General features: G+C 36.4%; 1 protein-coding gene across 2 annotated transcripts in view; it reads right to left on the bottom strand.

Annotated features, from left to right (window-relative positions):
* Nucleotides 1–14,620, bottom strand: part of IPO9 (importin 9) — a 40,898-nt gene that overhangs the window by 22,696 nt on the left and 3,582 nt on the right. Inside the window, exons 2-7 of one of the 2 annotated variants that reach the window (XM_063297309.1) lie at nt 8,335–8,396; nt 5,740–5,826; nt 5,312–5,513; nt 3,868–3,956; nt 3,230–3,316; nt 1,116–1,239 (exon numbers count right to left, since the gene is read on the bottom strand). In XM_063297309.1, coding sequence (XP_063153379.1) covers nt 1,116–1,239; nt 3,230–3,316; nt 3,868–3,956; nt 5,312–5,513; nt 5,740–5,826; nt 8,335–8,396 — 651 coding nt within the window. The remainder of the gene's footprint in view (nt 1–1,115; nt 1,240–3,229; nt 3,317–3,867; nt 3,957–5,311; nt 5,514–5,739; nt 5,827–8,334; nt 8,397–14,620) is intronic. The other variant, XM_063297310.1, reaches the window with a different exon arrangement.

Raw genomic sequence — 14,620 nt, forward strand, 5'->3', positions numbered from 1 at the left:
CTGATACTAGCTGTTGGATGCATGCAAACCTAAGCTCAATACACTTCCAGAATGATCACAGCATCTTGTTTGGAATTGGTAACAACTGTTTTAAAATCAAACAAGGGTGTTTCAAATTCAAAATATTTTGCACATTATTACTAATAACCATGCCTTTATTAATTAAATGAATGCAGATGCATAATTCAGAGACATAAGTTCTATAGACGTACCACATTACAAGTAGCAAGTGACCATAATGGGGTGAAAGCAAATGAAGAATACTGTGACTTACTGTACTTAGTTGCACCAGATATTGGGATGCAAGTATGTAAGGTCAGGATTTGCATCATGATGTTACCATGTACTTGTCATTTTGACATAATATCAGTTTGCTGTGGATGCTCTGAGCACAATTAAGTTGTTAGGTTTAGAACATTTTATTAATCCTTGAGAATACTACTGGAAACAGTCTATGTAAATGCTTTACACTTGGGCTCTGACAATTCTTAACACACAAGGAGACTTTTAGAATGTACAGTTTTCTAGACTGACATGATCTGGTCTTCTGCTTTAAGGTTTACTGTACAATAAATACCCTGGAGTATAAGCCCACAGACCTTGACTGTTCCCAAAAAAGCTAAGCATGGTGCAACCTGATAAGCACTTGGATGGGAGATGAAAAAGAAATGCCATGTCTTTAAACCAGACTGGAAAGTCAAAAACCAACCTAGAAAAAGACAATGGCAAGCCACTTTGATACTGCTGCCAAGAAAACTATCAGGTCCATGTAGCCACAAGGAGTTGACTTGAGGAAATCTTTTACTTTTATTTAATTCATCATAAAGCATGCCACTTGCCAGTAATATCATTTCATGACAAGATTATCCATGTTTGATCCCAATGGAAATATTTTCATTCTGTGGAAAGATTTCCCCTGATTTCTCTTATGCTGAATTCTTTTTGTGACAAATCAATGGTATCGCTATGTTAACTCCAATTCTACTTTGCTCATATTACATTACATAAAAACTCATACTGCTATTATATCTCATATTACACTCTCAAGAACATGCAAAATCCTCATTTATGTTGCTCCTTGAAACATCAAACTCCTATACAATCAGATATTTTACTTGCCTTTAAAACCTCCATTTTAAGTCCACTATCTGATGTAGTACCATCAGGCATTTGCAAGGCCTGAACAAAGGCTTCAGTAAACTGCTGCACCACAGGGAAAATCAGAACTTTGGCTGCTCCCTATCAAAAGAAAAAGAAAAGGTGTAATTTGCTCAAAATCAGAAAAAAGGAAAGATGCAATATTTATAAAGTCCATTTTTACACCTACACCATATGAAAAACTAGCTGGCTATAATTACGATAGTTTTCAAACATACATACATACATACATACATAATCTCTAAGTTTCCTTTACTTGTCACTCAGGTATCTTAGTATCTTGCATAAACTCCAAGCCTCCAACTAATAAATACTAGGAACAAAACAAGATTTCAGAAAGTTGTTCTGAAAAGTCAGATGTTTGCTGATAAAATATTAATATACTAGGAGAATTGGTTCTTGCAAAGGCTTACATCTAAAAAAACTGGATGCCTGTCATTATTCAACAAATGTTACTTGACAAAAATAGTTCCCAGAGCACAAAAAACTTCTCAGTCCAACAGAAAACATATTTTGTTAAAATAAATAAACAGCACTGAATCAAGTAGCTTTTAATGAAACTCTTCTATTCAACTTGTTTTATTTTGGAAGAAATACTCTATCACTAGAAGAGTCAATTGAGGGACGCGGTGGCGCTGCGGGTTAAACCGCTGAGCTGTCGATCGGAAGGTCGGCGGTTCGAAACCGCGCGGCGGGGTGAGCTCCCGTTGCTCGTCCCAGCTCCTGCTCACCTAGCAGTTCGAAAACATGCAAATGTGAGTAGATTAATTGGTACCGCTTCGGCGGGAAAGTAACGGCGTTCCGTGAGTCATGCTGGCCACATGACCCGGAAGTGTCCTATGGACAACGCCGGCTCCAAGGCTTTGAAACGGAGATGAGCACCGCCCCCTAGAGTCGGACACGACTGGACTTTACGTCAAGGGAAACCTTTACCTTTACCTTAGAAGAGTCAATTAAGTACCTGAAACCTCTAGTATCAAGATAATTAGATCACATAATGATACCTGAGGGACCATTTGTCTCCAATCATTTCTACCCACTCAGTATGTTCCAGCAGAGTGGGTGCACTCCAGGTCCCTTATATTAAACACTGTCATCTTGGGGGACTGAGGAAGTGTGCTTTTCTGTCGCAGCCCCCACCCTCTGGAACAGCATCCCCTCAGAGATAAGACTGTGCCATCTCTCCTAAGGTTCCAGAAAGCTCTGAAAACCTGGGTTTGGTCCCAGGCCTGGGAATGATGTATTATTCTTTGTCAAGGGCCCCTGTTTTGTTTGATTTTTGTTGTCTATAAGATTATTTCAGTCTGGGCTGTCCGCTTCATTTGATGTTTTTATAGTTTTTCTAGTTTTGTACACCACCCAGAGTCCACTGGATTCAGGTGGCTAATAAATTCAAACAAACAAACAAACAAACATCAGTTTCAAATAGGTTTGGAATATCCCCTACAACAGTTTGAAACACAGGCTCAGCTTGGCCTTGACTCTCCCTTTTCTCAGTGTTTGATCAGTTTCCTTTATAAGCCCCATTTATCATGCCACTAAATATTGCTCTCCAGTGATATTACAAAGTCACTTATTTAAACCACCACACCAAAATATTACTGGCAGCTGTATTCAGGTAGATCTGGCAACAGTGATCCCAGCCTTTTTATCATATGCTTAGAAAGTGTAATGATTTGTTTGAAGTTTTATACAGTGTGCTTTATTTTGTTTTACACTGTGCATCAGTTCATACAGTACATTCATAAATAGTTTAATAAATAGGTCTCAGAATGCAGAGCTAGCATATAGTTGCCCATCTTAGAAATTACTATAACCAAGTGAGAAGTTTCTTAATGGTAACATTTAAACAACAATAAAAACTGCTAGTACCTAAGTTCAAGTTTTCTTTGGTTGAATATTTCAGAAATACGTTTCACCAAAGCTGAGTTAGAGAACACAGAGGAATTTGAGCAACAGTGATTAAGATATAAATGCTTTTCAATCATAACAATCACTTGCATTCTAGATCATGTCATCAAATTTTAAAGTATCACAATCAGTGTAATATATAAGGAAATCAATAATTTACCTTTTCCAACTCTTCCATGTTGCAGATCATCTGTGCACAAGTGGTGAAGATTTCTACAGCACGTGATCTTGTACGAATACCATACACCTAAGAAAAAAGAAGCAACTAACAATTGTGAAAAAGCCTGGGTGTTCGTAGGAATTGCCTTCACCAATATTTATTGTTACTTAATGCCTGTCAGAATGTTTTCTAACAAAAACAGTTTGCTTTACAATTTTTCTCCATTCAGAAAACCTAAATAAAATATACTTCATGAGAAGATAAATATTTAAATATAAAATAACTTTTTATTTTCATAATGACCTCCAAAGGATATCTTACTGAAAAGGTTTGACTTTTTAAGTTAGTCAAAGATGTTAAATTATTCCAGGTTTTACTGAAGAACTGATATCTTGATTTTACAGAATTTTTTTACAGAAAAAAGAAAAAGAAAACTGCTTATGGTATTCTGTGGCAAATTAGACTTATGCTATCATATAATTATAACTTGAGATCTTTAGGGACAGTTGAAGGAAGATCAGCAAAGGAAGGACAAGAATAAACCCCAGAGGAAGTAACACTAAAAGTATAGTAAATCTAGGCATATTAATATTTTATGTAATTCCTACCATATGGAAGACAACAATTTTCATCCATACCTCAGCCATTGTAAAAATCTTGTACATCTCTGGAAGAATAACAGGAGCAACAAGAGGCATCTGTGTGTCTGTTACCTCCCGAGTGAACTCTACAAGATAATATACATATAAACGTAACATAACATTGCCAAACTATGGTTTCACAGAGACTTATTCAGGAGTAACACCTTATTTCTACGCTGTTTATCCATTTTAGCAGCACACAGATGCACAAATAGACAAAGAAAAGAATAAAAGTTTCCCTTGTAATTACATAAACTGGAAGTCTAGCTCTCATAAATAACAAATCTATGTCTGAGCTCTGTTATTTAAAATTATAGATGGGAGTTTGCATGATTCAAAGCCATCTTCATATATAAACAATTCTGTACAATGAAAATCATATAGCCAGGCTGAAGAGTTCTAACTGAGCTGACTCATTATCTACCTCAATGAGAACCAGGCATATATCCATAATTTATTATTATGTATTGACTCTCTTACATGAAGGTGCCCTGAAACTATTCTCTTACGTACACATCAGTCCTCAGCTTTTCTGGTTAAAGTAAGACAGAACCACTATCACCAGTAATTGCCATTCACCTTGGATTCTTGGATACAGCCTTGGATATGAGAAAATTAAAATGTTAAATAACTTCTCACTAATAAAATCTGAGAACTTAACGTTGTTTAAAAAAATCATTTTTTGAACAGGCGTGTCATGGGTAGGCAACCTGTGACCTACAGGCCTTACACAGCCCATTAACACCTGAGATCATACTGATGAAATCTAGTTAAATTTCAGAGGCAGTTTTTTTGTTTTTTCCTTTCCAAATTAAGGAAAAATAGGAGGCTTTTCATTCCCATTTACCCTCTACAAATTGCCACAATCACTATTTTTTGGGAGTTTAAGGATGGGAGTAGGAATTGCTTCCATTCCTATCCTTCAGACAGACACACAGACACACACACACCTTTCAAACCTTCCAAAAGAAAAAATGATGAAATATTTTGGCCATGTTGTGGCCTGTTATCATTTGAATGTTTCCCATCCCTGAGATAAAATGACACAACGTGATCTAGCAGAGGCAGTTTGCCAGAGTTCTAGTGCAACTTTTTTTCCCTGTTTCACGTCAATGCTTATGGAAGTGGATATCCAATCATCTGGCATTATTTAGGAAATAACTATTAGCTAATGATTTAATGGAATGACACATTTTGTTGATTATTAAACCCCAATATTTCTATTATTATACAACTTCCATAAAAGTCTGGAGGGTCTAAATCCCTGTTTATATTATAAACTACGTCTATGTCTATGAACTGTGTACTGTATACTTTTACTACAAATACATCAAAATAGGAAGTATTTTATTTTCTATCTTAAAATCAAGGCAATACATTTCAGCAGACCTAAGTCACGGTAGTAGAATTATCCAGTTAATAGTATATGACATACAAATACCTGTAAGCACTCGCATAGCTCCATGCACCGCATTTAGATCTCCACTGACCAACATTTCCATCAAGAGATTAAAAAGCTCAGGCCAAGCTTCAGGCCAGTCCCAATGTGCTATTGCTGAAACTGCATAAGCAACGCTTGAGCGTACTTTGCTAATTGATTCCCTCAACCCATTGGGGAGCAGTTCCCTAATGGCAGCTTTTGCCTATGGAGAAAGGAAAAGATGAACATAGAAACAATCCCCATTTGCACAAAACAGCAGTATCTACAGATGCCATATCATTACTAATCAAATATCATTAAATACTTAGCAAAAGGGTCCTAAGAAAACACTATTCTCTTCCCTTATATGTCTTTAAAATTGCATAAAAAATACAGTCTTCTTCTAAACTTGGGTACTATATAATGGAGTTTTTAAAAACAGGCATTACCCTTTCTGTAGTTTCAGGAGGTCTAAACTTGTCTGATTGGGAACACCAGTGAGTTTCCACATATTGTTTCAAAATCACAGATGCTAGCTATATGAATAAAAAAAAGACAGAATGAAGATTCCCAGATTTATTATTTCATAAGATCTTACATCTCTTCAAAAATTCAAAGAACAGATACAACTGATTTGTTACAGAGGAATGCTGCTTTTTAGATTCTAAAGTAAATATTAGTCATTATTTAACAAATTATATCTGCCCAGAAGACTGCCTTACATTATGCCATGAAGCAATGTATAACTTGAAGCTGATAGAGACCAAAAAAACAACAACCACCTTTTAAAATCACATGTATTACTTTGTTTAATACTGGTTTACAATTATTCTTTTTAATTCTTCACTACATAGTTTAAATACAAGAATATTCCTATCCCGGAACTCTAACTATTGATAGCAATTGTCTATTATCTAACATCTGTGGTTTAGCATGACTGACTTGACATTAAGAATTTTTTACTATAATGAAATGTAACCATATTCTTAAGGCTAATCTATTTAATTTTACTTTGACCATTTAAATGTGAATTACTTTATTCACCCTAGGTTGCCAATTCTGATTTCAAGAAAGCCTTAACCATAAAACATAACTGTGACTTAAATTCAGTCCAAACAAAGCATTCTGGGAACTGATTCCTGAGCAATGCCAGCACATTCTGGGCCAGGCTATTTGTGGGACCGCCTGCCTCCCATTGTTTTGCCTCAGCCCACCAGGTCTGGCAAGGAAGGCTCCAGGTCTCTTCCATCAAACAGTACCATCTTGTTGGACCCAGGAGTCATGCCTTCTTTGTGGCAGCATCTGCCCTGTGGAACAACATCCCTCCAGAAATCTGGATTGCCATGACTCTGTTAGCCTTTCATAAGACATTTGACCCAGGAGATTAGGCAAGCTCTACTGGCAGTACTGCTTGTATGAGTTGGGTTATTTTTGTACCTTGGGCATTGTGGTTTAGATGGTTAAGTGTTGCTTTAATCTTATATGCCACCCAGAGTCACTGCTGTGAGATGAGTGGCCATATAAATCAGATAGACAGACAGACATCTTGGGCTAGAGCATTTACCTTGTTTCATTTCAATCACACTTTATTTTTATTTTAATAAAAATATTTTTTCAGGTTAAAAAAGATTTGTACTCGTTTCAACACAGAATTGCCTTGGTTGCCCAGATACCATGAAAAGGAGCAGCAGCCCAGTTAATTCTTCTGGCTGTTCCAGTGATTTTAGTGCCATTGATTGTATTACATTTCTGACGACTGCTCTTTTATATCCTTCTGTTCTTATCTGAACAGCCAGTTGAAGAAGGGGATGCAGAGAGTTCATCTCTCATGTCCATAACATTCATGCTATGTATTTCCATGGATTTTTTCTAGTTTCACCATTCTTTTTAAACTGCTACATGAAACAGATGAATGAGATTATATTGGGAATGGAATAAGAAGCTGACAATGGCAAACTATTTATTCAGGTTAAGCAGTGGAGTGACAGAATGATGACTGGTAAACTAAGGCACAGACAAGATGTGCTGTTGAGAAATACTTTTAGTGACCTGGATGTTGGCATTTCACCTGCATCACAAAAGATAACCTTCATATTTGAGGAAAGATTAAGGGATGCTAACCACACAGTCTTTATGGCACTATATGAGTTTCAACAGCTTAAACTTGTAAGCCAACTATGATATCTTTTGGATGAAGATAGCCTTGAAAGTAGTTAGCCATGCTCTAGTAGACTCTGGTGTTATACATGAGACTGCCTTCGAAAACAGTCCAGTTAGTAAGTACAGTATATAGAAGCTAAATTACTAACAGAGATGAGAATTTCAGAGCTTATTTTGCCAGTCCTTCAACTACTGTTCTGATTCTTCATCCATTTCTAGTGATAATATGTTGTGATGGTGCTAAATTTAAAATCTCTTCACAATCTGGGATCTATCCATTTGAAATATCAATTACTCTAGTCTAGATCATCCTGCTTATACCAATTACAATTAATGCTACATCTGTAAGAATTGCGTAATCATAACACATTTAGCAAAATCAGAAAATGCCTTTATCGTCCTAGGATTTTGAAATAAATTTTAAGATTGCATCCACTGAAGATGTGCTTTTATTGTCTGACTAAAGGGTTATTTAAATTATTGTTGTTCATATAAACCACTCTGTGAAAATTTAAAGGATGAGCAAAAATTTGTTAAAAACATCATAAGCCAACCTTGAATTTAAAATGGTATCTTGTAGTATGTCATATGTGTTTGCAAATGCCTCAAGGAATTGTAGTGCTCAATAACACCATTGTTACTCCACTGAATGAGAGACCAGTGTAACACTAAAATGCTCAGGCTGTATGGAGCTCTAAAATTTACCACTGTCAAAACCTTCTTCAAAACCACAAAAGATTTTATCAAAAGACTGGACTTATAATGCAAAGGAGTCAACTGCTTCTACCCAGCATTAGCTATTAACGTATTGTACTAATATACAGAAAACTACTCAGTATACCAATTGTTTAAATCTTTTGAACTGATTACTTGGAATGACTGACCTGACGAATAGCCAGTGCTCCTTGGGGATCTACAGTCAACTCTGCCAAGTGAACACCAAATTCTGAAATGGAAAAAAAAAATCATCAACATAAGGGCCAATAACAAAGCACCACAATTCAGGAGTCACACAATAGTAGAGAAACTATAGTTAGTAACTTTTATTCACAACCCACTCTTCATTATTTATGCAATTCATTCCCTACAGTTTTTGTCTGATTTTATGACAGTTTCCTTTTGTTCAAATGACATTTTTTCACCTCATAGACAATAAAGAAAGCTTACAGAAAACAGAATAGAAGCAGTGTCTATGAATTATTTAAAGAAAAGTAATGCTTTCCCATGTGAAAAAATATTCTTCTTCAATACTGAACAAATACATGAAATAAAGAAAAAAATAATATCCTCAATGATATAACTTCCATAGTCATTAACTAGAAAGCTAAGCTGTATAATCAGTCTCTAGGGATGGAACCGCAGCAGCAATGAATTTTCTTACCCAGTCTTTCCCAACTGGATGTCCTCCGATTGTGCTAGACTATCTGCATCATCAGGGCATATTAAGGGTCTATATTTCAACCATGTGCTTTAGGAAAAAATGGTACCACAGGGGTGTGTCTATTTATTGGGACTATAATTCTGAATATATTTTATTTATTCAGTTTTACCCTTTCTAGGTAGACCCTTTGCCAAACAATTTTTTAAAAATAATATAGTTAAATTAGTACATTAAAGAATTAAAGAACAAGAGTATATGATAAATAATTCCTCCAATATTTCAAATTTTATTGCTATAATCCCACACATGAATGCATAGGAGACAGAAAAGCATGTGGAGTCCTTGGTGTTCTCGGAGCTTAGTTGTTTGCTTGCAGGTGTTTCATTACCCGACTAGGTAACATCATCAGTGCTGGTGCATGTGGGGTTTGTTCCTTGTTTGTATGCAGCTGTTTCTTGGGGGTGGGGGGTTTCTCCTTGGTAGTTCCTTGATTATTGTTTTCTGCCTGATTGCTTGTCTGGTGTTAATCGCTGCTTATCTGGTGTAGGTTGCTGGAGAGGATGTGTTCTGGTCTTTTTATTTCCTTCTTGGCTTTTTTATTCTCTCTCTTGAATGGTATATAAATGTGGTTTGTCTCTATGTGTCTATTGATGGCTGGTTTGTCTGAATGCCAAGCTTCCAGGAATTCCCTAGCGTTTTTGGATTTAGCTTAGTCTAGGATGCTCACAGGTTCCCAGTTGAAATTATGGTTGAGTCTGTCCATGTGTTGTGAGATTAAGGAGTTTTCATTGTATCTTCTGACTGCTAGATGGTATTCATGGATGTGCTCTACTAGTCTTCTGCCTGTCTGTCCTATGTAGTGGCTGTTACAGTCCTTACACTGCATGTTGTAGATGGCTCCTGTTTTTTCTACTTGGACTACTGGGTCTTTTGGTTTACTTAAGATGTTTGGGGGGGCTTTGGTTGGTTTGTGTGCTACAGTGAAGCCATGTGGTTGTAATAGCCTGTTGGTAGTTTCTGAAACATTTTTGATGTGTGCCAGTGTTATCCTTTTCACAGCTTGTGTTGGTTGTGCTGTAGTGGGTTGAGTGGTCAGGCACGTTTTGATAAAGTTGCGTGGGTATCCATTTTGTTGAAAGATGTTGTATAGGTGGCCTGTTTCCTTTTCCTGGTGTTCTGCGTTGCTGCAGTATGTTTGTACTCGTCTGAATAATGTTCTGACACAGCTCTTCTTGTGGAAGGTTGGGTTGGTGCTTTGGTAATGGAGCACTTGGTTAGTGTGGGTTGCTTTTGATAGACTTGTGTTTCTAATCTGCAGTCATTTCCTCTGCAGATGAGGATATCCAGGAAGGGTAGTGTGTTGTTGTTTACTTCTTCCCTTGTGACTTTTATTCCTTTGAAGATGTTGATTCTTTCATGAGTCTTGTCTAATTGTTCCTTTTTTTATTATGATGAAGGTGTCAGCTACATACCGGATCCATACTTTTGGTTGCATGTGTGGGAGTGTTATAGTTTCTAGATGCTGTATTACAGTCTCTGCTATGAGCCTGAGAGTGCTGATCCCATGGGTGTTTCTCTGATTTGTTGGTATATTTGTCCATCAAATTGAAAGCAGGTACCCAAAATCATGGACCACATCAACCTCTGCCATCACTACCTACTTTCAATTTGATGAACAAATATCTCAAGAATCAATTTCTCAGGAATACTCCTACCAAATAATGAAAAGCAAATTCTCTATTTAATTCAGATAAATAGACTAAAGTCTCCTTCTTTCCTCAAATAATTACTATTATTATTTATTATATTGATGTTAAATATACCAAGTAATAAGAATGAATAAGGTAAAACAATGGAACACGAATTTATATGTCATGGAAAATTTTATCACCATGGTCTGAATTATACAAGCCTTGTCAATCTTGACTTGGTTTCTTCAGGTTAGCCTTGTCCAAGTAGAATCAACCTATCTGGTGTGTGCTTCCTGAAAGAAATTACTAGCAGTCCCCCATTTTGGTGAGGTTAAGGGGAAAGGGGTAGTACAGTGTTTTCAACTGCAGCCTTGTGTTAGAGGACTGCCTCCACTCCACCCCACCCGTCAGATTAGTGTGCATCCTGATATTTTTCCAGAAGTTTGTAAAAACTGAACTCTTTCTGGGAGTACTTGGAAGATGATAAATTGGCACCACTGGAGGTTTAAAGTCTTATGGTTATGAGTGTGTGTCTATATGTACACACACACACACACAGTGTGTGTGTATAAATACACATACACACACACACACAATCCTATGAATACAAAACACAGAAGGGACAAATAACACAGAATCCAGCCAATCTGGACAACTATCACTTAGTATCCAACCATTCTTTTTTAGGGAAGGCTCATTGAGAAGATGGTGGAATATAACTACAGAACTTTTCAGATTAAGTGTATTATCTAGATATCTTTCAGCTAGGATATAGACATGGACATGGAATGGTAACAGCACTGGTCACTCTGGTTGAAGGCCTACATTAAGGCCTGAATGGGGAGATATACTTCTCCAGATCTTCTTTGGGATTCTCAGTGGATTTTGACACCATTGATCACAGTATTCTTCTGGACTACTTTTGAGGGTTGAGCTCCAGCGCCACCACCGAGGAGTGCTGCTATGCAGAGCAGCCAAAAGGGCAGAGATGGGGGTGGGGGGGATAGGCCAGTGAGGGGGGTTGAACAGGGATCTCATAAAGTATGGAACTGCCTAGCATAGCTGCAGATTTTTAAAGTGGTTTGAATGTCAATCCCCTAGAAGCCATTCACAACCAAGGAAGCTAGATTCTTACAGATGCACCGGATAGGACAAAGGGAGTCAGGTTACAGAAATCTTGGCAACTGAATAGCTTACTTTTGCACCCCATTTATCTCTAATTTTGTTTGGATGGGGATTCCTTTGTCCTCTTGCTTAACCACCTGTCCTGTGGAGAGGTACCTACCTATTTTCCTGATAAAGAATGCACAAATATTCCAAACTTGTAATATTTTGCAAACCACCATTCTCTTTACCAGGTTTTGAGCAATCCCTCACACTGAACTAACACAGACTGACTTTGGGGAACAGTTTATAGCTGAAGTCCTATGGTATAAGAAAGATGGTTTTCCCCTCAGAAGATGCTGCTATCTTCATAGGAACAGCCTGAGACTCATTCAGGAGCCAAGCAGTTCATGAATAGCTCAATGAATTTTAAAAAATTTCTTAAGCTATAACCATTTAAATTCACTGTACATAATAGCTACACACTATATTTAGAAGGCTTAATTGGTGGTTAACATGAACCTGTTTTAGATATTATAAATCTATATGATATTTAACTGTTAGAGAAATAACTAATTTTTATGGTTTAAGCATTCATGAATGTAAGCTAATTCTGGCTACAGAACTACTGCTAGAACCTTGCTTCAAAAGCCATTATAACCACAAAGGAACTGAACTGTCAGATGGCAGAATTTGTCAAAAACATGCATTTTTTTGCCAACTAAAGTTACTTTATACACATGGCTCATGTGTCATACTATGAAGGAACAATAAAGCCTTCAATTAAAAGTTTTTAAAAAGTCCTTGATTCTTTATTTCTTCAAATGCTTTAAGGTACACTGTTTCTATGGTAAAACAAGACTATCTCAAGGCCAGGAAATGGCACGGATCCTCGTGTGTGTGTGTGTGTACAGTATATGTGTGTGTGAGTATATGTGTACATATACAGTATATTTAATTTTTATCCCTTTATTATTTTTATAAATAACTCAAGGCGGCAAACATACCTAATACTCCTTCCTCCTCCTCCTCTTTTCCCCACAACAACAACCCTGTGAGGTGAGTTGGGCTGAGAGCGACTGGCATATAGATATAGATATAGATATAGATATGCCAACTGATAATGTTAGGCATCTCAAGCTACTTATATAACTAACGTCAAAACCAGTTGTATGGAACTGCACAACCAACTTTATCCAAATGCCAGGTCTATCGGATAGGTTCAGTAAACACCTCATACTTAAGATTGCTCTTGATCCCTGAGGGCTGTTTCTTTGCAGAACAGTTTTGGTCTATTCTGGAAGAAAGCCAGAAAATCTTAAATGAGAATTAGAAAGCAGTTTCTCCCTTGACTTTCAAGAATGAAGTCATTGTACAACCATTAATTGTTTATACCACAGACTAAAACTAACAAGAGCTTCAAAGAGGTTACATAAATTCTGAAACAGTGTTTAGTGTCAGTTTTGATTGTAATGTGGATGAATAATCTGTATTTAATCAAAGCAAGATGGAAATACTGTTGGTAAATTATTTCAGCAACAAAGGAATAGACGCATAACTAGTTTGAGACAGGAAGATACTCCTTAAAAATGGTTGTCAGTTTCAGAATGCGACTGGATGCTGTTCTACAGCTGGAAGACAGTAGAGGTAGTTTAGGAGTGCTTCTAATACCTTCATCTGGTGGCATCAGATAGTTTTTCAGAGCTAGATTTAGTTATGCATTTATTTATATCTCAGCTTCCCCTTATAATGTGTAATTAAAAAGCAAATTAAGATCAAGATTTAAATAAAACATAAGAGTTCCCAACTTCCATCGCTGCCAAGTGTCCAAGGAGTCCAGCAAATGAATACGAAAGAAGTTCCTGTTCGGTTCCTAGTATAGATTAACACCTAAGTTGACAATGCCTACAATTCAAATTCGCTAAGCCATACATTCATTAAGTGACTTAAATCTCAGCAAAATAATACTAGTCTCTATCGTAAGATTGCTAAGAAAGTGTGTAAAGGGGTTTCAGAATTAAATACTACACATATGCATCCACGTACCTATTAGAGGGAAGATCAGTTTCTTCTGTGGCACTAATCAGAAAGTGACCTATTTCATTTTTTTGGTTATTTTTGTTCTGTGATTTTCTGTAGTTTTCTTGCCATTCCAGAAATAGTAATTTTATAGAATGTAGACAGCCAATTCTCAAATTGTTCCGTATACTGGGACTGCAATTTTGTATATTATCCAGAAGTAGCCCCAAATACATATATTAAGTTTTACTTCAGAGTAAACATAAAATAAGGCTGTTGAATCTGAGAGGAACAATTCATTCCTCTTTCAACAAATCATAAAATATTATTAATTTCCAGATCTGTTAATTATAGCTGATAATGGTGGACTGCATCTGTATCCTGGACTTCTCATAACTGGATACAGGTAGTTGCCATAGCAATACAATTGCCTCTTATAAAAAACACACATATAATACTATATTAAAAGTTAGTTGTAGAAGCTATTATTATTCAGGACCACTAGAAAACATACAAGCTTAGATTCTAATAAATTTGTAGGGCTACAAAGTGATTTTGCATGCCACTGAAAATGATTTTCCACATACTATGACAGGAATATGCGTAATAGTGGTATGCAGATTGGTTCTAGACTTATTTAAAATGTCAAATGATATAAATTCAAAATGATGGTTCAACACTGGAATGTTTTGATAACTCTGCAAGTAGTCAAATAAAAATCCATATTTCATATTGTTTTAAAAGAACATACTGCAAAAATCAGGCAGTAAAATAAATTTGAAATGAATCAATTCGATTATTTGGCTTTCCTATTTGTTTCAGTTAAATCTCCTCCAAATCAAATCTCCAAACTGAATATTTGCGTAGTCCTAACACATATAGATGTAACAACCAAGAATACTTTAACTTATAAGAATGAAGAATTTCTAAGCTAGACTGTTTACGGCTAGGGTAGGTAACCTATTGGGGTAGGTA

Source organism: Candoia aspera, chromosome 3 (assembly GCF_035149785.1).
Source record: "Candoia aspera isolate rCanAsp1 chromosome 3, rCanAsp1.hap2, whole genome shotgun sequence".
In the NCBI taxonomy this organism is placed as follows: Eukaryota; Metazoa; Chordata; class Lepidosauria; order Squamata; family Boidae; genus Candoia; species Candoia aspera.